The 27,269-nt window shown below is 39.0% G+C and overlaps 1 protein-coding gene across 1 annotated transcript in view; it reads left to right on the top strand.

The window, feature by feature from the left end:
- The window catches only part of LOC102285781 (ATP-binding cassette sub-family C member 4), a 166,768-nt gene that overhangs the window by 125,748 nt on the left and 13,751 nt on the right, over window positions 1–27,269 (top strand). Inside the window, 6 exon segments of the mRNA XM_070366732.1 lie at window positions 1,109–1,219; window positions 3,864–3,964; window positions 5,023–5,214; window positions 15,337–15,448; window positions 15,451–15,491; window positions 21,076–21,165. Of these exon segments, the coding sequence (XP_070222833.1) occupies window positions 1,109–1,219; window positions 3,864–3,964; window positions 5,023–5,214; window positions 15,337–15,448; window positions 15,451–15,491; window positions 21,076–21,165 (647 nt within the window).

The raw sequence follows: 27,269 nt of genomic DNA on the forward strand, positions 1-27,269 counted from the left end.
CCCTGTCACACCCCTACTTTTCTCCCCCTTATGGCCTTGTATTGTCCAATTGTCACCACGTCCTGTGGTTTTGTCCCTTTAGGACAGCAGTCAATGAACATATTTTTGTGGAGAGCCAGATAGTAAACATGGTAGGCTTTGGGTGCTGTGCTATCTCTGTTGCAACGACTCACCTTTCATGTTGTAGCACAAAGACAGCAAATGGCCCTAGCTGTGTTCCAATAGAACTTTATTTTCAGAACCACATGGTGGATTATTCCTGGCCCCAGACTCTAGTTTGCCAACTTTATTTTTAGAGCATGCAGAGTGGCAGGCATGATTGAGGAAAATGGTTTCCTGATTTGTTGCCCACTTGATACAAAGAAATTATTTTTGTGTGTGTCAGTGAAATATTTTCCCTAGATAGTGATTTCAGAATATACTCTAGGTCTATAAAATCCTGCTTCATCTATACACTCTTTATTGCATTTTCAAGATAAAGTATCATTTTGAAAGCCACGTTCAGATCCTTTTACCTGATGGTCATTTAGATACTGGCTCCCTGGAGAAGGAAATGGCAACGCACTCCAATATCCTTGCCTGGAGAATCCCATGGACAGAGGAGCCTGGCAGGCTATAGTCCATGGGGTCGCAAAGAGTTGGTCATGACTGAGTGACTAAGCACACCTAAGATTAAACACTGTGCAGGGCCCTGTAGTAAGTGCTGAGATGCTGGAAATAGGGTGAACTGTGCTGTCTGCTGTCAGAGAGCTGGGAACTGCAGACCATATGAGAGGGCGATCTTCATATTTAGCCCCAACACTGCAGGAAACACACCAATGAGACCATTTTTCCATCTTCTTTATGACTATAATATTTCTGTTTATAACCTGTGGGTTGAAATTTTCAATGCATGCTTTCCATGAAGCCTTGGAGTGATTCCTATGTGTCCTATACATTGTCTGGTGTCAGAACCTAGCTTCCTGGATCTTCAGGCTCCTTGGATGTGTTACTTGGCTGTCCTACCTTGTGTAAAAACCTTCTGTAGCTTAACTGAGAGAAGTGTTCTCCCTTGCTCGAAGCAGCTAACATGATATTTCTACTTGTTTATTGTGGTTCACAAATCCAGAGGCTTGGTTCTTACTTTTGACCACATTTCAATGGTTCGCCGTGCGTCTGGATATCATCTGTGCCGTCTTTTTCATTGTCATTTGTTTTGGGTCCCTGATGCTGGCAAAAAGTAAGTACAGATATGAATATAACTGTTTGTGGTATAGTTATAATTTATACCTGCATTAAGTTGTTAAACTGAACATCTTGTCTGATATCATATACCCTTTGTTTCTAACGAGTTGTATTAAAATGTTTGCAGTATTTCATTCCACAGTGTGGCCAAGGAGGGAAGTTATTTGGGTCTTGATGAGACCTTCTATCCCTTTATCTTTCTTTGAATGATTGGAGGTTTACACATCTGTAGCAAGCAGACTTCTGAACATTCTGGGTAGTGTCCTGTAGTTGGGGAAGAGAGAACCAAGTTTACAATTAAGCTTTTTCTCCAGTTCAGAGCTTTAGGTTTTAGCTCTAGGTCTACTCAGATCTCTTGGTTATAGGTACCTGGTACACTGAAGTGAGAAGATGCTCTGTAAGATAGAACACTATCCTCATGACTATGTGGGTACCAGATGAGCAGATGTTGGTGTGAGTGGCATGAATTCACCATCTGTAATTACTCCATAGTAACAACACTGAATCACAGTTTTTAATAATGGACAAATGAGAGTAGTATTTTAGATTTTAAAGCAGAGGCTCTTAGAACCCAGGGCCTTGTTTTTTTTTTCTTTTTTTTTCTTTTTTTTTTTATTCCTATAGCTGTGTTGTAAAAGACTGTGATGCTGGGAGGGATTGGGGGCAGGAGGAGAAGGGGATGACAGAGGATGAGATGGCTGGATGGCATCACTGACTCGATGGACGTAAGTCTGAGCGAACTCCGGGAGCTGGTGATGGACAGGGCGGCCTGGTGTGCTGCGTTTCATGGGGTCGCAAAGAGTCGGACACAACTGAGCGACTAAACTGAACTGAACTGAACTGATAGCTGTGTTGTACGTTGAAAGTGTTGGATAATAGTTCTCAAAATCATGTGACCAAAGTTTGAATCATCCCACTATTTCTCACCTGTATGATGCTGTCAAGTTTGCCTCAGTCCTCTTGGGATTAATGAACTAATAGTCTTTATGAATTCATAAATAGTGAAGGACAGGGAAGCCTGGTATGCTGAAGTCCATGGGATCACAAAGAATTGGACACGACTTAGAGACTGAACAACAGCAACATGAATTTATAATGAGGTTTCTTGTTTGTTTGCTTTTTTCCCATTGTATCATGGTCTCAATCAAAACATAGTAAAAGTATAAGTAATGTACTAGCATTATATGCAAGGGATTCAAATATCATAAAGGAGTCTTTCTGGTAAAAGGACAGAAGGAGCCAGGTTTGGAGTTAAGAATGGGACTGAGTTGTCTCTTCAGCAAGTTGTATTGTGAAAGTTGGACAGGCACATATAAATCAATGAAGTTTGAACACACTCTCACACCCTCCACAAAAATAAACCCAAAATGTCTTAAAGAGTTAAACATAAGACATGACAGTGTAATACTCCTGGAAGAGAACATATGCAAAACAGTCTCTGACATAAATTGTACTGATGTTTTCTTAGATCTGTCTCCCAAGGTGATAGAAATAAAAGCAAGAATAAGCAAATAGGATCTAATCAAACTTACAAGCTTTTGTACAACAAAGGAAACCATAAACAAAACAAAAAGACAGCCTGAAGACTGGGAGAAAATATTTGCAAATGATATGACCTACTGTGCTTAATTTCCAAAATGTGCAAACAGCTCATATAACTCAGTAACTATCAAGCTAATTAAAAAATGGACAGAAGACTTAAATAGACATTTCTCCAAAGAAGACATACAGATAACCAATAGGCATGTGAAAAGATGTTTATCATTACTAACTATTAGAAAGATGCAAAGCAAAATTACAAAGAGGTACCACTCCATACCAGTCAGAATGGCCATCACTGAAAAGATTAAAAATAGTAAAAACTGAAGAGAATGTGGAGGAAATGGAACCCTCCCACTCTGTTGGTGGGAATGTAAATTGGTACAGTCTCTATGGAAGACAGTATAGAGGTTCCTCAAAACACTAAAAATAGAGTTGTCATATGACCGAGCAGTTCCACTCCTGGGCATATATCAGAAGAAAACTATAATTCAAAAAGATATATCCATCCCTATGTTTACAGCAACACTATTCACAATAGCCATGCCATGGAAACTATCTAAATATTCATGAGTAGATGAATGGATAGAGTAAGATGTGGTATTTATATATAATGGAATATTTCTCAACTATTAACAAGAATGAAATAATGCATTTGCAGCAGCATGGATGGACCGAGAGATTATCATACTAAGTAAAGTAAGTCAGACAGAGAAAGACATATGATAATATTTACACGTGGAATCTAAAATATGACATAATTGAACTTATCTGTGAAAGAGAACAGACTCACAGACATAGAAAACAGACTTCTGGTTGCCAAGAGTGAGATGAGGCTGGGGAGAGATGGACTGGGAACTTGGGATTAGTAGATGCAATCCATTATATATGTAGAATGGATAAGTAACAAGGCCCTACTATATAGCACAGGGAACTATATTCAATATCTTCTGATAAACCATAATGGAAAAATATATGAAAATGAATGTACATATAACTGAGTCATTTTGCTAAACATTGTAACTTAACTATACTTCAATAAAATAAATTTTTTAAAAATATTGGGACTGACTTTATTCCCCTTTCTCTTCCTCATTTAGCTTTGAATCCAGGGCAGTTTGGCCTAGTGCTTTCTCTTGCCCTCACGTTCACGTGGATATTCCAGTGGTGCATCAGGCAAAGTGCTGAAGTTGAGAAAATGGTGATGTTTATCTTGATGTCCTTAGCCTTTTCTAGTCTCCTTGTTATTAAATGGCATAAAAGCAGTTCTTATGTAAAATATTAGACTTGTTATTTTTACATTGTGGGTAATAGTTTTTTTGATTCTTCCTCCTCAAAATGAATATAAAATAAAATATAGACATCTTTTTCTCAGTCTTATGTGTCCTATGTCAACAAGTTTTATATTCATCACAAGATGTCTTCAAAAATAATGTCTCTGTACCAGAGAGGCCCTGAAATCCTGGGGAGGATATAAGTTAATTTCTTAAGTACTAGTTTATTTTTGTTCCTTAATGAGTAATTCCTCATTTTTGGTAAAATTAGAATTTAAAATTGGTTGTTTAATTAATTGGTATTCGCCACCCCCCCCCCCATGTTAGCATTCATTCTTGTATGTACTGAATGCCTGAATTTGCTGGTGTCGCTTCTTTTGGGCAGGATAAACTCCCTCTCAGAATGTGCTATCAGAGGTATCAAGTTATGGTTGTTAAGGAGGCCTTATTATGTAAATTATATCCTATCTTGAATATTTGCACCTTCATCTAAAGGGAGAAAAACAGTAAAAATAAAATCATTCCACTTCTATTTTCTGATAGAGTAGAAAGTTTGATCTAATTATTAAAATGAGGTTTGATGATCTTTCAGTTCTGCTCATCCATAACACATGGCCCTTCTGAAGCCACAGATTATGGGCCGATGTCCATAAATATTCTTTTCTTTGACAAAATTCTCTTGTTTTTTTATTCAGGTATGAAAAGTGGATCAATAAAATCTTACCATTCATCTTTCTAATTCTTTTAGTTTTAATACCATGTTGAAGGAAGTAGCCATAAGTGAGTGTTACAAGAAAATGGCATATTATCAAAGTCCTCCTTAGATTGCCACTTCTGTCCTTTGAAGATGATAAGACCTGAGATATTCTTAACCACATAAATGCAGATATCAAGATAAAAAAGCAAAACATCTCATTTACAGTCTCTGATCATGCATAAACCAGACTTTCCATTCCTAACCCACGTGATGTCATATGTCTTTCAGATGGTGTCAGCAGAAAGGGTGGTTGAATATACGGAGCTTGAGAAAGAAGCACCCTGGGAATACGAGTATCGTCCGCCACTGGACTGGCCCCATGAAGGAGAGCTTGCCTTTGAGAATGTGAACTTCAGGCACACCTTAGATGGGCCTCTGGTATTGAAGGACCTGACAGAATGCACTGAATCAAAAGAAAAGGTTTGTTTACACCATTTGCTGCTTTAAAATCCAGATAAAGATTTAGCAACATCTGCTGTTGGCTTCCTTGTCGGTGTGTCAGGGAGACTCTATTTCTCTGTGGATGGGGATTAGATCAGTGACATTGTTGGGATTCTTTCCTGGAAACTGACCATGGACTGGGGATCTCAGCATTTCTTTCCCCGTGTCATGAGCTGCTCATGGTGGTTAGTGGACTCTGGGCTCCTGATCTGGAATTTAACCTGACCTGGGATACTATATGTCAGGGGTCTGCAACCTCTGGGTTCTAATACTTGATAATCTGAGGTGGAGTTGAGATAATAATAATAATAGAAATAAACTGCACAATAAATGTAATGTGCTTGAATCATCCCAAAACCATCTCCTCCTACCTCCAGTCTGTAGAAAAATCATCTTCCACAAAACAGGTCTCTGGTGCCAAAAAGACTGGGGACCACTGTATATATGACACCTGATTACTCTTGCAGACTCTTCGAAGTCAGTCCTAGCTCCCTGTCCCTAACCCTCCAATATCACCTTCCTACATATCTTTATTCTTTGTTTTTCTGAAACCTTCTCATCCTCTGTGATACCCTTCAGTTGCAGCCTCCCCCTCTGTCCTTTCATCTTTTCTGTAGACTTGTCTTCCACTCACCTACACTGAGCTGTCATACCCCTGACCTCCCATGCACAAGCTGCTTCTTTCTTTAGCACAGGTCTGGTACTTACTGGCCTGGGTAAGCTGCTTCTGGAACCACAGTGCAACCCTAGGTCCACTCCAAATAGGGGATGGTATGGCTAGCTTGGGACCATCAGAGAAGAGTCTAGAATCGTGACTCAGAGGTGAGGAACCAGAGTCCCCAGCTGGAGGCAGGGCCCAGAGACTCACTCAAAGTTGTTGAAAGCAAATTGAATGGAGCAGGGGAAGATCCATGTGGGAGACAGCAGAGGGATCCTGCCAATGTCCATGTCTTTTGGTGATGTTCCTTCCACACTCAGTTGAGGCCCTTGCCTGGGACCAGGGCAGAGTCTTAAAAAAGACAATGAACCAGAACAGACAAGGTGATAGGAAGTTCCACCTACCTCTCCAGCCTGGAGTCCTAACATACACACAACCCCTGTACTCAGGTCATGTATAGATCCCCCCAAAACACTGAATCCTCCCACTTCCAGGGTGCATGCTGACACTATACCTCAGAGACCCTTCCCTTCTGTCATCTGGATGGTGGATATCTCCTCAGTTTCTCAGTCGACTTTAATTCATCTGCCTCTTTAAGCCCCTCTATGCTTCCGCAGGATCTATGTAATCTTTTAAGATAGTGTGTATGGTACATTTGTGTTCATAGCTGCCAAAATTGGAAGCAACCAAAATGTTCATGTTGAAAGTGAGTGGATAAACAAAATGTATTATATCCTTAAAATGAAATATTACTCAGCCTTAAAAGAGGAAGAAAATTCTGACCCATGAATGAACCCTGGGGACATGATATATTAAACAAGCCATATATGAATACTGTATGATTCTACTTATATGACGTTCCTACAGTAATCAAATTCATGAAGACAGGAAGTAGGATGGTCGTCTCCAGGGATGGGGGAGGAGCAATGGGGAGTTGTAGTTTAATGGGTATAAAATTTCAGTTTTTAAAGGCAAAAAAATATTCTAGAAGTTGGTTGCACAACAATGTGAAAGTGCTTAACACTAAATTGTCCACTTAAAATGGTTAATCTGGTAAATTTTATGTTATGTAAATTTTACTACAGTTAAAAAAAGGTAACATCTATGGCATGCTTTATAATTTTGGGTCTGAATCTTGCAGAACTCTGAGGCTTCTTAAGATCAGGGAGCATCTTGTTGTCATCTTTGTTCCCCAGAAAGTGGCATTCTGCATGGCACACAGAGGGTGCTGGGGGACTTAACAGGTGTGAGCAACCAGTAACCAAAACACACACAAAAGACAGCTTGTAAACAACTGATTACCTAGCATGTTAAATATTTAAATAACCACTATAAAACTCTCTACCATGGACCTATTTAGTGGACTATAACCATTATTTAATGACTGATACTCTTGAGATGTGAAAGAATAATCAACTCAATATCCAAATGATCCCCAGGGAGCAGCTTCACTTAGTCACAAAAGCTGGCTCCAAATTATTTCCAGTTCCATTGTAGGTCAGAAAAGAAGGGAGGGCCGCACTCTAAGTGAGGTTAATGGAAAGACATTAATCTCAGCTATTCATAAAATCCTGTCCCTGATAGCACTGTAGGCTTGTCAGTGTTTGCTTGTCAGTAGACAATGTGTCTGTCAGATTTCCCATTGTACAAAATTCTGTTAATTTGTACTAATCTTAAATTTTCTCAAAAGCCAAAAATATGAATTATCATTATATGAAACTCTGTAGTACAACTTAGGAACATAGAAGACTTGTATTCTTCCATCTTAAATTTCCCAAATCATAGGGTTACTTCAAGAAAATTAGAGATACCAAGGGAACATTTCATGCAAAGATGGGCTCGATAAAGGACAGAAATGGGGTGGACCTAACGGAAGCAGAAGATAATAAGAAAAGGTGGCAAGAATACACAGGAGAACTGTACAAAAAAGAGCTTCATGACCCAGATAATCACGATGGTGTGATCACTCACCTAGAGCCAGACATCCTGGAATGTGAAGTCAAGTGGGCCTTACTTGTAGCATCACTACAAACAAAGCTAGTGGAGAAGATGGAATTCCAGTTGAGCTATTTCAAATCCTAAAAGATGATGCTGCGAAAGTGCTGCACTCAATATGCCAGCAAATTTTGAAAATTCAGCAGTGGCCACAGGATTGGAAAAGGTCAGTTTTCATTCCAATCCCAAAGAAAGGCAATGCCAAAGAATGTTCAAACTACCACACAATTGCACTTCGTCTCACACACTAGTAAAGTAATGCTCAAAATTCTCAAGCCAGGCTTCAGCAATACGTGAACCGTGAACTTCCTGATGTTCAAGCTGGTTTTAGAAAAGGCAGAGGAACCAGAGATCAAATTGCCAACATCCGCTGGATCATGGAAAAAGCAAGAGAGTTCCAGAAAAACATCTATTTCTGCTTTATTGACTATGCCAAAGCCTTTGACTGTGTGGATCACAATAAACTGGAAAATTCTAAAAGAGATGGGAATACCAGACCACCTGACCTGCCTCTTAAAGAACCTGTATGCAGGTCAGGAAGCAACAGTTAGAACTGGACATGGAACAACAGACTAGTTCCAAATAGGAAAAGCAGTACATCAAGGCTGTATATTGTCACCCTGCAAATTTAACTTCTATGCAGAGTACATCATGAGAAATGCTGGGCTGGAAGAAGCACAAGCTGGAATCAAGATTGCCAGGAGAAAAATCGATAACCTCAAATGCAGATGACACCACCCTTATGGCAGAAAGTGAAGAGGAATTAAAAAGCCTCTTGATGAAAGTGAAAGTGGAGAGTGAAAAAGTTGGCTTAAAGCTCAACATTCAGAAAACTAAGATCATGGCATCTGGTCCCATCATTTCATGGGAAATAGATGGGGAAATAGTGGAAACAGTGTCAGACTTTATTTTGGGGGGCTCTAAAATCACTGCAGATGGTGATTGTAGCCATGAAATTAAAAGATGCTTACTCCTTGGAAGGAAAGTTATAACCAACCTAGAAAGCATATTGAAAAGCTGAGACATTACCTTGCCAACAAAGGTCCATCTAGTCAAGGCTATTTTTTTTCCAGTGATCATGTATGGATGTGAAAGTTGGACTGTGAAGAAAGCTGAGTGCCAAGGAATTGATGCTTTTGAACTGTGGTGTTGGAGAAGACTCTTGAGAGTCCCTTGGACTGCAACGAGATCCAACCAGTCCATCCTAAAGGAGATCAGTCCTGGGTGTTCATTGGAAGGCCTGATGCTGAAGCTGAAACTCCAATACTTTGGCTACCTCATGCAAAGAGTTGACTCATTGGAAAAGACTCTGATACTAGGAGGAATTGGGGGCAGGAGGAGAAGGGGACGACAGAGGATAAGAAGGCTGGATGGCATCACTGACTCGATAGACGTGAGTTTGAGTGAACTCCAGGAGTGAAGGACAGGGAGGCCTGGCGTGCTGCAATTCACGGGGTAGCAAAGAGTCGGACATGACTGAGCAACTGAAGTGAACTGAACTGAGTGTGTTCATGAAGCCATTTCACTCCATAGTTGTTAACCCCTAGTTTGCTGCTGCTGCTGCTAAGTCACTTCAGTCATGTCCGACTCTGTGCGACCCCATAGACGGCAGCCCATCAGGCTCCCCTGTCCCTGGGATTCTCCAGGCAAGAACACTGGAGTAGGTTGCCATTTCCTTCTCCAGTGTATGAAAGTGAAAAGTGAAAGGTTGCTCAGTCGTGTCTGATTCTTAGCGACCCCATGGACTGCAGCCTACCAGGCTTCTCCGTCCATGGGACTTTCCAGGCAAGGGTACCAGAGTGGGTTGCCATTGCCTTCTCTGAACCCCCAGTTTATACTCCTGCTTACTTGTCCCAGTCCCCATCACTTCGTGGAATTTGATTGGGAAAGGTAGCTGTGGGGGGTCGAGGAAAAGAGAGATGTGGGTGTGAGCCGGCTCAGCAGAAGTCGGGCTTTATTCTCTTTCCTCTGTTGTTCTGATTCCTGGAAGTTAGAGTTAGTATGAAAGTGTAGTAAGTACTATGCAGATTTCTTCATGGAAGAAATACTGAATAAAAATAAAGAACTAGTATAAGGTAAATGAGGCTTCCCTGGTGGCTCATTTGTAAGAATCTGCCTGCAATGCAGGAGACCCAGGTTCAATCCCTGGGTTGGGCAGATACCCTGGAGAAGGGAATGGTAGCCCAGTCCAGTATTCTTGCCTGGAGAATTCCATAGGCAGAGGAGTCTGATGGGCTACAGTCCATGAGGTCACAAAAAGTTGGACATGGATGAGAGACAAACACTTTCTTTCAATTTCAAAAGGTAAATAGTACCCTAGGTTTCCTGGTTAGATTCTGGGGTGTATTTTTTATTTAGAAGATTCTGTGGTTGATTTGATCATTTTGGAGAGTCCTGGGCCATTTTAAAGCATTTTCCAGCTCTGGAGGTAGATTGAATTTGGTTGTTTTTTGTTTGTTTCTTTGCTTAGAGCTATTTCCTAGATAATTCATTTTTACAGACACTTATTAGACCTCGCTATAATGTACCAAAATATTATTTTCCTACCTTTTATCCTTGTTTACATATTATTTTCTCAGCAACCCCTCTCCTCACTCCTAGACTGCCACCTTACCTAGGGGGTTTCCTAATTCCTTGTGACTTGGACTGTGGTACAAGCCAGCACCTGCATCTCCTGGAGCTTCTTAGAAATGCAGAGGCTCACCCAGACCTCTTGACTCAGCATCACATTTGAACAAGACCTCCCAGTAAAGTCCTTTATTTCCCATGGGCAGTTTTTGATGAGTGATCACTTATGATTTCCAAGAAATGCCCTTTGACAATTTGAAGTGGAGCTCATGAATCATCTAAAACCCTGTTGTTACTGAGCATGTGTGCCTTTTTCACCACCTGATGGTATTAGAAATGAGTCCTGCTGCCCTAAGCAGGGCTCAAGGTCTGTTTGGCCTGTTCCTCAGGCACCGTGTACCCCACTTAACTGCAAGTTTCTCTCCAAGCCCAACTGTGGGTGCTGTTTTTTCCTGCTGACAGCTGGCCCACCTGACCTCAGGTACCATCTTTATTCAATGATGTCATCTCTTGTCCCATGCACCATATTATAGGCACCTGTATCGGCATTATACTTTAACTCTCTGGCCGTAGGATCTCTATATTAGGCCTGCAACTACACCTCTACCCACTTTCTCTCATCTAGTTAGACAGAAGGACATGATAAGGCTTTAGGCCATCCAGGTGATAAGGAGACCATAGCAGATGGAAAAAGGTCTGGCAAATGTGGATTTGAGTCCCATGCTGCAACTAATGGGCTCTGTTATTTCAGGCAGACTAATTCACCTTATAAGCCTCAATCTTTTCTTTTGCAAAATGGTGGTGATAGGACCTTACCTCTAGGGTAGTTGTACACCTTAAACAAGATTAAAACCCGTGTATCAATTAGCATGGAGACCAGCACACAATGAATGCTTATACAAAGATAGTTGTCATTTTCATAGGTTGTAAAATGACCTTAACCACTTACACTGTGTAAAATTTTGTATGTTCTGTGAAAATGAAGGGTTGGCCATTTGCAATTATATTTATAGCTGTGGGATTTATCTACTGTGTCTGTCTCTCTGTTCAGCTTTTCATATACCTAGAGAATATAATAATAGATCTTTCATACATTTATCCACCCTCAGTTAAAAATTTCAGCCCCCTGTGAAAACCTCTTTTACAAAGGACACCACAGATGATACAAATAATATTTTAAAAAATCCAATACAGATCCTGTTGACAATGCACACAGTTTGATTTTGATAGGCAAGAAAATGTATCTATTAGCTTTGTAAGATAGAAGGCTGTCATGATTTTTATAGAAGTTTAGAAAAAGATATAGGGTTGGGAGAAGTCTACATGAGAAGACAAGTAGAGTATTTTCAAAGAATTAGCCATGTGAGACAGACTTAGTGATGTATGTTAGACAGACTTAGTGATGTGTGATAGGGTTTCAGCAGGTGGAAATGCATGTGGAAGTCCTTCTGGGATATGGAATCAGCTTAAACAAAGGCATGATGCTCTGATTCAGTGAATGAAGAACTAGACACCTTCAGAGCATTCGGGGAAATGAACTCCCGGGTGTATAAGATATTTTCATGTTCAGCCCTCAATACTACTGAATGACCCCAAGGAATCTGACTTGTGAAGATGAAGGATGGAGAGCTTAGTGGGGATGGTTTTGTAGAAGAGATGTCCCAGGGTAGAGTGAACAGGCACAGAGCTGGCCTTCAGGAGTTTAATCTGAGAAGTGACTGCATATGCACCCGAGTGGGCAGATGTGGGAGGCAGGGAGACAGGAGTTGTTGTGCCTCCAACAAGATGTCCTGGGAAAGTGATTTCCCTTTTTTTGAAACAAACTGGTGCTGATTGAAACAAAGCTAAAAGACTCAGGTTTGTGATGTGCTGGGAAACGAGTGGGAGCAGAAATTGGCATAGTACTTCTGGAGGGTAATTTGGAAGTACTGAAGAATATCCTTTAAAAATGTCCATACCTATTTCTCAGCAATTTCACATCTAAGAATTTATCTTAAGGGAATAATGAAGATTTCTTTTAAGATTTCACTTCAAGGATATTTAACACACAGTTATTTATAATAGCAAAATATTAGAGACTGCCTAAATGTCCACCAAGAGGGGGTCTGATAAATAAATGATCATAAATACTATATATTATATGGCCACTAAAATAATTATTTTTTATGAAATACCTATTGAAAACAGGTTGTAATAGTATGTTCATATTAATACCATTTTGTTTAAATGAGCAACACACACATATACAAAGCCAGAAAAAAGATACATCAACATCTTAGGGATGATTTTAGTAGAGTCTATGGTGATGACTAGCATGTATTCGTTTTTCAGATTCATTTGCACTAATTATGATTAAGAAAAAGATTTGCTTTGTTTTTTAAAACTTGATATAGTCTGTCACTAAGGTGATGACTTTGGGCCTTAAAATAAGAAAGTGAGCCATGACACATTGCAGAAGTAGAATCTTCAGAACTTGGCACTATGCCGGACTCAGGAAAATTCAGAAGTAAGGTGGGCCCTCGAGCCCAGGAATGAAGTAATGAGAGTAAAGTAGGGGAGTCAGAGGAAGGGGCTTTTTGCGTGGGGCATTGGGTATTGAGTTTGATGTATGAAAAGAGACCCAGCTACAAATGTCTTGTTAAGTTGGTGCATTTGTCAGAAACCAGCCTTGGCCTATTTGGAAAAAACAAAGGGGCAGCTGCAAAGCAGCTAAAATAAGACTATTTTCAAGTGTCTTTGGTATTAGTAATGTAAAACTACTGATATTGGTAATACTTTCCATAAGCAATTAGTAAAAGCCTTTGGTGACCTGGGGAAAACTTCCAGACTATAGTTTAGCTGACTGAATTGTAGAAATAGCTAAAGCTGGGTATTCTTTGAGTTGCTTCTTTCTTACTCTCCTCACTGGAGTTTGGAGCTCACAGACATTCTCACAGACACAGTCCTTGTCTGTGTTCTGATGTGTTTTGATATACACATGAGAACACCCAGAAATACAGGCATACCTGGTTTTACTGTGCTTCACAGATAGTGCTTTTTTTTTTTTTTTTTTTTTTGCAAATTGAACATTTGTGGCAACCCTGAGTCAAGCACATCCATCAGCACCATTTTTCCTACAGCATTTGCTCATTTTATGTCTCTTTGTTGCATTTTGGTAATTCAATATTTCAAACTTTTTCATAATTATTATATTTCTTATGACTTGTGATCAGTGATCTTTGGTGTTACTACTACATTTTTTTTTGAAAGTTCAGGTAATGGTTAGCATTTTTTAGAAATAAAGTATTTTAAAATTAAGATACGTACACTGCTCTTTTAAGACATAATGCAGTTGCACATATAACAGGTTATAACGTTGCATAAGCATGATTTTTATATGCATGGGGAAACCAAAAATGTCATGTGAGTTGCTTTATTGTGATACTTAGTTAATTGCAGTCATCTAGAACTGAACCTGCAATATTTTCCAGGTCAGCCTGTACACAAACACATGAGCTTGGTATACATGTACTAGAGCCTGCCTATGTGCAGAAAATGGCCCACCTGTATTATATAAATTAGAACTTATCATAAAGTAGAAGGTGGCTGCAAAGATATATCAAATAAGCTACTTTTCTTACATGTAATCTCTATAAATTCTTGTTTGAACTACAATTATTGATTTTACAGATTAAGCTTTGGAAACTTGGAAATATTCAAATGAGAAAGTATGTAAAGTTCATAGCATATAATCAGTGCTCAGAACGGTTTAGTTCTTTGCTTAAAGCTGTGACTTTTAAAAAATTTATTGACTGAATTAATTTATAAATGATTGAAATTATGTCTCATACCCTTCATCAGCTCCATAGTCCTAAATAGAGATGAAACTGGGGAAGCGCCCATCAGAGAATTTGCAGTTGGATAATCTCATTGGTTGGGGGGAAAATGCTAGTTTCTACATACGTGTTTAAATGCACACAGCTAAATGTTAGTTTTTATAGTACAGTTTCATTCCTGACCAGCATTTTATTTGCATTATACTGATTCTCTGATCTTACTGTTAATGTACTTAATTTCTCTCTGCTTCGGTTTTACTAACTAGACTGACATTTGACATGTATCTTTCTCAAGGTGCAATTATAACTGTTAACTGGTTAGTAAACTATCTTTTGAATAGCTTAGATGAAAGGTCCCATATAAATAGCAAATGTTGTTTGTGTTGTTGTTGACTCATCATGTGTATTTTGCCTGTTGGCTACTGTCTTTTGCAATGCTGAGACCTGAATTTTACAATTTTAAGATGTTTCCTATCTAGATAGAACATAATTAAGATATTTAGCATCAGGAAGTGATTTAATTTCTCTAAAAAGAATAATCCCCCTTAAATAATAAATCCCTGAAAAAATGATTGCTTGTTCATGTATAACACTTCTGACTTGACTTGTTAACATCTCTGTAAAATTACCACATTATTCTCAAGGTCAGAATGCACAGACAGTAAATTTACAAACAGACTTCTTATGGATCTCTTAGGAGACTGCTGTCTTTTTATTGCCAGTAGATATTAATAGATTCTGTTTTTTTAACTCTTTCTGGGGACATGGGGTTTCAACTGAGGAACTTTGTCAATATCTGATATTTTTGGATCTCACAGTGTTGCGAGTGCTTCTGGTATCTAGTGGGTAGAATCCGAGGTTATTGCTAAAACTCCAATGATATATAGGACAGGCTCCCAACCCCTCAACAATGAATACTCTTTCCAACAACATCTACAGTGCCATAGTTGAAATACTAATAGACTACTCTTTATGTAAAACTTTAAAGTTCATCTTCAACAACCAAGGTTTCTCCCAGTTTTGTTTTATATTGTTAATTCTTAAACCTCCTGGATCTCTTTACAGATGGGCATTGTGGGAAGAACAGGAGCTGGAAAAAGTTCCCTCATTGCTGCGCTTTTTAGATTGTCAGAACCCAAAGGCGGCATTTGGATTGATAATATCTCAATAACCAGTATTGACTTCACCATTTAAGGAAGAAAATGTCAGTTGTACCTCAGGTATGCATGTCAGAGCATTGTCACATGTTCTTTTTATAAGGCACCTTTGCTAACTTGCTTTTAATTCGATTAATTTTTTCAAAATGCATGAAAGGTTTGATCCTTTCCCTTCCAAGAGAGTATATTTTTAGCATCTGATGTTTTCAATAGATACCAGGGTTTGTTTGTTTTATTGTTTTGTATGCATGTTATTTAATAACTTACCCAGATAAATTCTGGACCCAGACTTCCTAGGTGTCACAGTTTTATCTGCTGATAACCACGTAATACTGAGATCAAAATGATAAATAGTTGGTTTAGCGTTGAAGAGGTTCCTATAAAGAAACATGAATGTTAAGTGTCTTAAAGATGAAATTTTATTGTGGGAAATAAAGATGGTTATCCCCCTGGGGTGCTTTCTGTGAAACTGTGAGGCTTTGAGAATTACAAGGTATATAGACTTTTCGGGGAAACTTTTAGAATTTAATAGACTATTGGGGGAAACTTTTAAAATTTAACCCTTAAATGATTTTAACCAGAAAGGCAGTACAGAATAGTGAGGAAAAGCACAGGATGGGAATCCCATCACTGTGCACCTCAGTTTTTAGGTTTTGATTATACCCATCTCAGGAATAACCCGATCAGTAGTTAGCAGAAATAAATGGATGTGTCTGTAAAGTTCTTTCATATCCTTGGATAAAAGGATCTAGAAATCTGCATTGTGTTATTTTTAATGCTTCTTGATACTTAAAGATTGTTAACTCAGAGGACAATTATATCTACTACTGCGGGCAGGAATCCCTTAGAAGAAATGGAGTAGCCATAATGGTCAACAAAAGAGTCCAAAATGCAGTACTTGGATGCAATCTCAAAAATGACAGAATGACCTCTGTTCATTTCCAAGGCAAACCATTCAATATCACAGTAATTCAAGTCTATACCCCAACCAGTAACACTGAAGAAGCTGAAGTTGAATGGTTCTATGAAGACCTACAAGATCTTTTAGAACTAACACCCAAAAAAGATGTCCTTTTCATTATAGGCGACTGGAATGCAAAAGTAGGAAGTCAAGAAACACCTGAGGTAACAGACAAATTTAGCCTTGGATTATGGAATGAAGCAGAGCAAAGGCTAATAGAGTTTCACCAAGAGAATGCACTGGTCATAGCAAACACCCTCTTCCAACAACACAAGAGAAGACTCTACACATGAACATCACCAGATGGTCAACACCGAAATCAGATTGATTATATTCTTTGCAGCCAAAGATGGAGAAGCTCTATACAGTCAGCAAAAACAAGACTGGGAGCTGACTGTGGCTCAGATCATGAACTCCTTAATACCAAATTCAGACTTAAATTGAAGAAAGTAGGGAAAAACCACTAGACCATTCAGGTATGACCTAAATCAAATTCCTTATGATTATAGAGAGGAAGTGAGAAATAGATTTAAGGGACTAGATCTGATAGAGTGCCTGATGAACTATGACGAAAGTTTGTGACATTGTACAGGAGACAGGGATCAAAGCCATCCCCATGGAAAAGAAATGCAAAAAAGCAAAATGGCTGTCTGGGGAGGCTTACAAGTAGCTGTGAAGAGAAGAGAAGTGAAAAGCAAAGGAGAAAAGGAAAGATATAAGCATCTGAATGCAGAGTTCCAAAGAATAGCAAGAAGAGATAAGAAAGCCTTCCTCAGTGATCAATGCAAAGAAATAGAGAAAAACAACAGAATGGGAAAGACTAGAGATTTCTTCAAGAAAATCAGACATACCAAGGGAACATTTCATGCAAAGATGGGCTCGATAAAGGACAGAAACTGTATGGACCTAACAGAAGCAGAAGATATTAAGAAGAGGTGGCAAGAATACACAGAAGAACTGTACAAAAAAGATCTTCATGACCCAGATAATCACGATGGTGTGATCACTCACCTAGAGCCAGAAATCCTTGAATGTGAAGTCAAGTGGGCCTTAGAAAGCATCACTACGAACAAAGCTAGTGCAGGTGAATGAATTCCAATTGAGCTATTTCAAATCCTGAAAGATGATGCTGTGAAAGTGCTGCACTCAATATGCCAGCAAATCTGGAAAACTCAGCAGTGGCCACAGGACTGGAAAAGGTCAGTTTTCATTCCAATCCAAAAGAAAGGCAATGCCAAAGAATGCTCAAACTATCGCACAATTGCACTCATCTCACACGCTAGTAAAGTAATGCTCAAAATTCTCCAAGCCAGGCTTCAGCAATATGTGAACCGTGAACTTCCAGATGTTCAAGCTGGTTTTAGAAAAGGCAGAGGAACCAGAGATCAAATTGACAACATCCGCTGAATCATGGAAAAAGCAAGAGAGTTCCAGAAAAACATCTATTTCTGCTTTATTGACTATGCCAAAGCCTTTGACTGTGTGGATCACAATAAACTGCAGAGAATTCTGAAAGAGGTGGGAATACCAGACCACCTGACATGCCTCCTGAGAAACCTACATGCAGGTCAGGAAGCAACAGTTAGAACTGGACATGGAACAACAGACTGGTTCCAAATAGGAAAAGGAGTACATCAAGGCTGTATATTGTCACCCTGCTTATTTAACTTCTATGCAGAGTACATCATGAGAAACGCTGGGCTGGAAGAAGCAGAAGTTGGAATCAATATTGCTGGGAGAAATATCAATAACCTCAGATATGCAGATGACACCACCCTTATGGCAGAAAGTGAAGAGAAATTAAAAAAGCCTCTTGATGAAAGTGAAAGAGGAGAGTGAAAAAGTTGGCTTAAAGCTCAACATTCAGAAAACGAAGATCATGGCATCTGGTCCCATCACTTGATGGCAAATAGATGGGGAAACAGTGGAAACAGTGTCAGACTTTATTTTTGGGGGCTCCAAAATTACTGCAAATGGTGACTGCTGCCATGTAATTAAAAGACACTTACTCCTTGGAAGGAAAGTTATGACCAACCTAGGTAGCATATTGAAAAGCAGAGACATTACTTTGCCAACAAAGGTCCATCTAGTCAAGGCTATTTTTTTCCCAGTGGTCATGTATGGATGTGAAAGTTGGACTGTGAAGAAAGCTGAGTGCCAAGGAATTGATGCTTTTGAACTGTGGTGTTGGAGAAGACTCTTGAGAGTCCCTTGGACTACAAGGAGACCCAACCAATCCATTCTAAAGGAGATCAGTCCTGGGTGTTCTTTGGAAGGACAGATGCTAAAGCTGAAACTCTAATACTTTGGCCACCTCATGCGAAGAGATGACTCATTGGAAAAGACTCTGATTCTTGGAGGGATTGGGGGCAGGCAGAGAAGGTAATGACGGAGTATGAGATGGCTGGATGGCATCACCAGTTCGATGGACAAGAGTTTGAGTGAACTCTGGAAATTGGTGATGGACAGGGAGGCCTGGAGTGCTGCAATCATGGGGTCGCAAAGAGCTGGACAGGACTGAACTGAACTGAATAGTTAAAGGCCCACAGTCCATGGGGTCACAAGAGTTGTACATGATTTAAGACTAAACCACCACCACCAATAATAAAAGAGTGCTTGTGTACATTAAAAAAAAATTCTATAAATAAAGAGATAACATTAGATGATTCTTGGCTCTCCTAGTAATGTTTGGAAGCACATGTAAGTAAAGACTAAACATCCATTGACATCACTAGGTTTTGGTTCTGTTCCACTGGTTTCCACCCTACTTTTGAGTATGCTCTGTAAACACACTCTATAAAGTGTGCTTACAAAACAGTGCTAAGTTTGTATCTGTGTAGATAATGATCACTGAGCATTGTAAACACAGAACCTTAATTATTCTACTTTTTATGCATTTGTCTCCAAGTCACAATGTGGGTTGATAGATATAATCTGGAGAGACTGAGCAGGGTGTAAAGAGTTCCAGGAAATTATTCAAGAGGCAGCCAGGGCTAGAAGGTTTAAGAGTGTAGACCTAGTGTTAACATGACTCACATTTTTATTCCTGCTTTGCCTCATATGACTGTGGGGCTTAAATGAGGCCACTCAGCTTCCATGCTTCAGTGTCCTCAGCCTTCTACCAGGTCTAGGAGTTACTGACTCAGATTTGTTGTAAAGGTGTAACTGGATGAAAAAATGTATATGCTCATGGCTGCTTCTGGGAACCTTCAGTCAATAAGAATTATTATTATTCTTAAGGGTCTAGACACTGAACTTTAGGTTTTATTTCTACTTAAGTAAAAAGAGTAACACATTCTGGACCAACTGTGTTCTTTAATTTCCATTTTTGTGGTTCTTGGTGAATTGTCTATGTTAATTGCTTATAATATAAAAATTATTTACATAAATTTAAAGAGTAAAGCAAAAATAAAAACACAGTGGGAGTTTGGGGGAAAAACATAATACAGATATCTAATGTTTTCTACCAAGAACTAGAAGAATGAATATCGCCTTGTTTATCCTTTGATTTCTGGCTCCCCTCCCACCAGGTTTTTCCTGACCACCGTCCTATACCCCAACTCTTATTTTCCAGGTCCCTGACAAAAACCTCTGGCATTTTCCTCAGCCCTCTCTACATCCTCCACTATTTTCTTCCTCTACTTGAGGACAGACACTGTATCTCCCATTTCTTTTGCTTTAGTGCTTATTACAGTCCCTAACAAAGGGGAGTAATACTTAGTTATACAAGTATTACTAATGATCTCAACGTCAGACCGTAAAGAGTCTGCCTGCAATGCAGGAGACCTGGATTCAATCCTTTGTGACCTGCCTTCCAGAAGAGATTTAAATGGCCAACATGAGCTTATGTACAAAATTCTTTCCTGAAACTGAGAAAGACATATATTTCCAGAGTAATTTATTATGTGGCTCCTCCCAAAGCAGATGAATGGTGGGGGTGGGGGGTGATCTATTTAAATTAAAAATAATTTTAATTGTGACAGAAACCACAGTGGATTTCAGGTTATCCTGACCTTGCAGTTAATAATGATCTGTGAGGCAGGTCATCCTGACGCACAGGTGAGAGAACGTGGGGACCAGCTGGTGCAGAATCAGAGGAGTTCTCTCCATGGACAAAGGAACCGTGGACCCCAGAATCTGACGTTCTTTTTGCATGTGTGGGGATTTCCATTCACACCTGTGGAGAGAGTCCCCATCTCAGAAGTCTGTTTTACCAATGCAGAAAATATCCCAGTTCATTCTTCAGTGCCAATGTGAAAAAAATTTAATCTTGCTTTGAGATATAAACCTTAATTAATCATTCTGCTGATATTTTCCAGTATTACATTAGGATTGACAATTTATCCAGTTCTCTTGATGTAAAATTCCTCAAATAATTATATCCTCATTTTTTGTTTGAGCAAATATTACCAGGAAGGCAATCTTTAAAAAGTCAAATCTTTCTCTTTTTTCTTCAATTTATTCTTAAGACAACTTGACTCTTTCATTTTTGGTCAAACATCTAGAAGATATTTTGGAGCACACTTTGCACAATGGGAGATTAAAGATACTATTTTGTAAAAAAAGCATTTGAAACCTTAATAATGATTATAGTGAATTTTTCTTTTTTGTATTTTAATTCTGTAAGCCTTCAAACAAAATGAAAAGATGTTAATGTGATAACATTCACTGTTTTGGGGCTTTTAGGAAGCTGTTTTATTCACTGGGACCATGAGGAAAAATCTGGATCCCTTTGATGAGCATACAAATGAGGAGTTGTGGAATGCCTTAGAAGAGGTAATTTATTAAATGTTAGCATCAGTATATATGTGTGTACATTTACAGCATTGCATGTAATTAAGGGGAGCTTATTTGTTTAACTGACTTTGTTTACTTCTTAGGAAAACATTGATGACATGGGCATATGTGTAAATTAAAATGTGTATGTTAATGGTGATGCAAACCAATAAAAAAATGCCTTATACTTTTTTTTAGCATTTTCCCTAGAACACAGGGGGCTTCCTAGGTGGCCCAGTGGTAAAGAATCTACCTGCCAATGCAGGAGACGCAGATTCAGTCCTTGGGTCAAGAAGATCCCATGGAGTAGGAAATGGCAACCCACTCCAGTATTCTTACCTGGGGAATCTCATGATAGGGGAGTCTGGTGGGTCATACTCCATAGGGTCTCAAAGAGTCGAACGTGACTGAGTGAACACATCCACAGTAGAACACAAAGTAGCTAGGTACATTATATTGTCCTTAATAGAGCACTAAACTAGAAGTTATAATTATGGTTTCGAGTTCTACTACATGAGCTAGTGAATTAGTTACCTTAATTACCCTACAATGTTCATTTTATTCCTTGGATCTTAGGGAGTATCTACTAAATGGAGACAATAGTAGTTTTGCATTATAAACCGAATGACATCATACCAATAAAATGCTATGAAGTTTCATCAGAAAGTATTTGTAAAGATAAATTATAGTTATTTATAGAAATCATGTCCTTTTAATGCTGCAGCATGAATGCAGGTAAGAGACTCGAGATTTTGCTCAGTTTTTATATAGATAGGTTTATTTCTAGAGGATTTTCTGTTATTTTTTCTCCTATTTCCATTTGGCCCACTTCTTTGAATTTCCTCACCCTTATACACAAGCAATGTTTACTGTTAAGTTGCTGTTGATTTGTATATTTTGATACAAATTATTTTGTTTAATCATCCTACTTTTGCAAATTGATTGTACTGATGGCAGAAATTATATATAGGCTTCTAAACCATAGACAGACTTCTAATTTCTCATTGGACCTAGCTCAGTCTTTAGATTTTAAAAAGTTGTTATTCAGTCACTACTTTTGTCCAACTCTTTGTGACCCCATAGACTGCAGCACGCTATGCTCCACTGTCCTCCATGTCTCCCAGAGTTTGCTCAGATTTATGTCCATTGAGTTGGTGATGCCATTTACTTCTTATCCTCTGTCATCCCCTTCTCCTTTTGCCTTCAGTCTTTCCCAGAATCAGGGCTTTTCCAATGAGTTGTCTTTTCATATCAGGTGACCAGAGTAGTGTAGTGAAGCTTCAGCTTTAGCAACAGTTCTTCCAATGAATATTCAGGGTTGATTTCCTCTAGGATTGACTGATTTGATCTCCTTGTTGTCCAAGGGACTTTCAAGAGTCTTCTGCAGCACCACAATTAGAAAGCATCAATTCTTAGGTACTCAGCCATCTTTATGTTCCAACTCTCACATCCATACATGACTACTAGAAAAATCATAGCTTTGTTGGTAAAGTGATATCTCTCTTTTTTTAATGTGCTATCTAGATTTGTCATAGTCTTCCTTCCAAGAAGCAAGTGTCTTTGAATTTCATGGCTTCAGTCACCATCCATAGTGTCTGCTTCAATTTTTTTTTACCTTTCTACTTGCCATGAAGTGATAGGACCAGATGCCATGATCTTAGTTTTCTGAATGTTGAGATTTAAGCCAACTTTTTCACTCTCCTCTTTCACCCTCATCAAGAGGCTTATTAGTTTCTCTTAACTTTCTGCCATTAGAGTGGTATCATCTGGGTATTAAGGTTATTGATATTTTTCCCAGAAATCTTGATTCTAGCTTGTGATTCAACTAGCCCAACATTTTGCACAATGTACTCTGTGTATAAGGTAAATAAGAAGAGTGACAATATACAGCCTGGTTGTACTCCTTTCCTAATACTGAACCAGTCAGTTGTTCTATGTAAGGTTATAACTGTTGCTTCTTGTCTTGCATACAGGTTTCTCAGGAGACAGGTAAAGTGGTCCTGTACTACCATCTCTTTAAGAATTTTCCATGGTTTGTTGAAGCACTTAATAAATGTGTATTAAATGTCTGATTTATCTCTTCATTTCAGAGAAGTGTGGTTTATTTCTTTAAAAAAATATTTTAAGTACAAAGGCAAGTGACTGTCCATGTCCATGTTGTTGTTTGAATTAGCGTTTGTTATTTAGTGTCACTCTTCCAGAGATAACTCTGAAATCTATAATATATAGATGAGATTTGATTGTGAGCAAGTAGATTTGGAGGCCTGACAATTTCTTGCCACTATTTCTGGTATCTGAAGGAAATCAACATTGAGTCTTTATATACCCACTCTGCTTTTCAACAACTGTGAGGATTTTATTTTCCTACATTGGGACAATTGCTTCACTTTCCCCTACTTGATAAGCAGTGGACCTCTGATTTCATTTAAGTTTGTGAGTCTTTCTACAGTTAAATTCTAGACGAGAAATGAGGAGTGTGGTTAATAATCAAATATAAAGAAAAATAGGATGATCCACTGGTCTTGAAACCACATATTTAATGGTGAAATTGTGATATAGAGATGAAAGTACTGTTAAACTATTTTTATGTTTGTTTTCCAGCTTGAAATCTCTCTTCACAGATTCTCAATTACTAAAGTTACTCTAGAATTTTAGGACACATTGTTCCATGGAAAGAGTAACTGTTAATTGGGATACAAATCCTATCAAACGCTATCTTAGAACTTGGCCCAAATGTAATTCCTCTGTTCAGTTCAGTTCAGTTCAGTTGCTCAGTCTTTGCAACCCCATGAACTGCAGCACGCCAGGCTTCCCCATCCATCACCAAATTCTGGAGCCTACTCAAACTGAAATCCATTGCTTCAGTAATGCAATCCAACCATCACATCCTCTTTCGTCCACTTCTCATCCCACCTTCATTCTTTCCCAGCATCAGGGTCTTTTCCAATGAGTCAGTTCTTCACATCAAGTGGCCAAAGTATTGGAGTTGCAACTTCAGCATCAGTCCTTCCAATGAATATTCAGGACTGATTTCCTTTAGGATGGACTAGTTGGAGTCTTCTCCAACACCACAGGTCAAAAGCATCAATTTTTCAGTGCTCAGATTTCTTTGTTGTCCATCTCTCACACCCATACATAACTACTGGAAAAACCACAGCTCTGACTAGATGGAACTTTGTCGGCAAAGTAATATCTCTGCTTTTTAGTATGATGTCTAGGTTTGTCATAGCTTTTCTTCCAAGGAGCAAGCATTTTTAATTTCATGGCTGCAGTCAACATCTGCGGTGATTTTGGAGGCTAAGAAAATAAGGTCTGTGACTGTTTCCATTGTTTCCCCATCTATTTGCCCTGAAGTGATGGGACAAGATGCCATGATCTTTGTTTTTTGAATGTTGAGTTTTAAGCTAGCTTTTCCACTCTCATCTTTCAGTTTCATCAAAAGGCTCTTTAGTTCTTTACTTTCTGCCATAGGGTGGTGTCATCTGCATATCTGAGGTTATTTATTTTTGTCCCGGCAATCTTAATTCCAGCTTGTGCTTCATCCAGCCTGGCATTTTGCATGATATATTCTGCGTAAAAGTTAAATAAGCAGGGTGACAATATACAGCCTTGACGTACTCCCGTCTCAATTTGGAACCAGTCTGTGGTTTCATGTCTGGTTTTGTTGCTTCCTGACCTGCACACAGATTTCTCAGGAGGCAGGACAGGTGGTCTGGTATCCTCATCTCTTTAAGAATTTTCCACGGTTTGTTGTGATCCACATGGTCATAGGCTTTGGCACAGTCAATAAAGCAGAAGTGGATGTTTTTCTGGAAGTCTCTTGCTTTTTCAATGATCCAGTGGATGTTGGAAATTTGATCTCTGGTTTCTCTGCATTTTCTCAATCAGCTTGAACCTTTGGTTGTTCATGGTTCATGTATTGTTGAAGCCTCTCTTGGAGAATTTTGAGCATTTCTTTGCTGGCATGTGAGATAAGTGCTATTGTGCAGTAGTCTGAACATTCTTTGGCATTGCCTTCCTTTGGGATTGGAATGAAAACTGACCTTTTCCAGTCTTGTGGCCACTGCTGACTTTTCCAAATTTGCTGGCATATTGAGTGTAGCACTTTCACATCTTTTATGATTTGAAATAGCTCAGCTGGAATCCCATCTCTCCACTAGCTTTGTTTGTAGTGATGCTTCCTAAGGCCCACTTGACTTCACATTCCAGGATGTCTGGCTCTAAGGTGAGTGATCACACCATCTTGATTATCTGGGTCGTGAAGATCTTTTTTGTATAGTTCTTCTGTGCATCTTCTTAATATCTCCTGCTTCTGTTAGGTCCATACCATTTCTGTCCTTTACTGAGCCCATCTTTGCATGAAATGTTCCTTTGGTATCTCTGATTTTCTTTAAGAGATCTCTAGTCTTTCCCATTCTATTGTTTTCCTCTATTTTTTGCATTGGTCACTGAGGAAGGCTTTCATATCTCTCCTTGCTATTCTTTGGAACTCTGTATTCAAATGGGTATTTATTTCATTTTCTCCTTTCCATTCTCTTGTTTTCTCAGCTATTTGTAAGGCCTCCTCAGACAACCATTTTGCCTTTTTACATTTCCTTTTCTTGGGGATGGTCTTGCTCACTGCCTTCTGTACAATGTCACAAACCTCTGTCTATAGTTCTTCAGGCACTCTATCAGCTCTAATCCCTTGAATGTATTTGTCACTTCAACTGTGTAATCATAAGAGATTTTATTTAGGTCATACCTGAATGGTCTTGGAGAAGGAAATGGCAACCCACTCCAGTATTCTTGCCTGGAAAATCCCATGGACAGAGGAGCCTGGTAGGCTATAGTCCATGGAGCTGCAAGAGTCAGACACGATTGAGTGACTTCACTTTCACTTTCACTTGGATGGTCTAGTGAGTTTCCCTATGTTCTTCAACTGAAGTCTTAATTTTGCAATAAGAAGTTCATGGTCTGAGCCCCACTCACCTCCCAGTTTTGTTTTTGCTGACTGTATAGAGCATTGTAATTCCTAGTTATTATTGCCTATTGCTTCTACTGTCCTTTTTTCCCATCCTAGTACTTAATTATGGAGAACGCAATGGCAACCCACTCCAGTAACTCTTGTCTGGAAAATCCCATGGACGGAAGAGCCTGGTAGGCTGCAGTCCATGGGGTCGCTAAGAGTCGAACACGACTGAATGACTTCCCTTTCACTTTTCACTTTCATGCATTGGAGGAGGAAATGGCAACCCACTCCAGTGTTCTTGCCTGGAGAATCCCAGGGATGGCGGAGCCTGGTGGGCTGCCGTCTATGGGGTCACACAGAGTTGGACACGACTGAAGCAACTTAGCAGCAGCAGTACTTAATTATAACTTGATTATATGATTACACTACAGAGGGCCTTCATATTTGTATTATTCTCATGACCATCCCTGATTCATAAAAGAAAACAGAGTCAGAGAACAGTATTTTCTGAAAATATATTTCTCTTCACAACCTTTATTCTTCATGAAGCGAATATGGACTTGAAGGAAAAGTAAAAAAAAAAAAAAAACAGATTAGTGATGAGAGTTTATCCAAGTCAGGGGCAAGTATGAGATTATTTCTTCAAAATTAGGAAGTCAGTCTTTTTTTTTTTTTTTTCAGATTTTTTTAATTAATTTTATTTTATTTTTAAACTTTACATAATTGTATTAGTTTTGCCAAATATCAAACTGAATCTGCCACAGGTATACATGTGTTCCCCATCCACTAATGCATATATATGGAATTTAGAAAGATGGTAACGATAACCCTGTGTACGAGATGGCAAAAGAGACACTGATGTATAGGAAGTCAGTCTTAAAAACAAAAACTTGCACCACAATCCAGATCTTACCCTTTAGATTCTGTGTACCTTTCGTACTAATACTACATACCAATACCATGTTTAATCCTAATGCTGGCTTCTCCTGTCTTGTGATTGAACTCTATCAGGAGCATAGTTTAGGATCACATTCATAGAAGTTCTCCAGCATTTAGGATACCATGGAAACATTGCCCAATCACCCTTGGGCAATGTTTTGTTATGTGATGGTGTAATTCTGTGTCTCTGCTTATTGGCCCTCACTCATCAATC

Source organism: Bos mutus, unplaced genomic scaffold (assembly GCF_027580195.1).
Source record: "Bos mutus isolate GX-2022 unplaced genomic scaffold, NWIPB_WYAK_1.1 CTG197, whole genome shotgun sequence".
In the NCBI taxonomy this organism is placed as follows: domain Eukaryota; kingdom Metazoa; phylum Chordata; class Mammalia; order Artiodactyla; family Bovidae; genus Bos; species Bos mutus.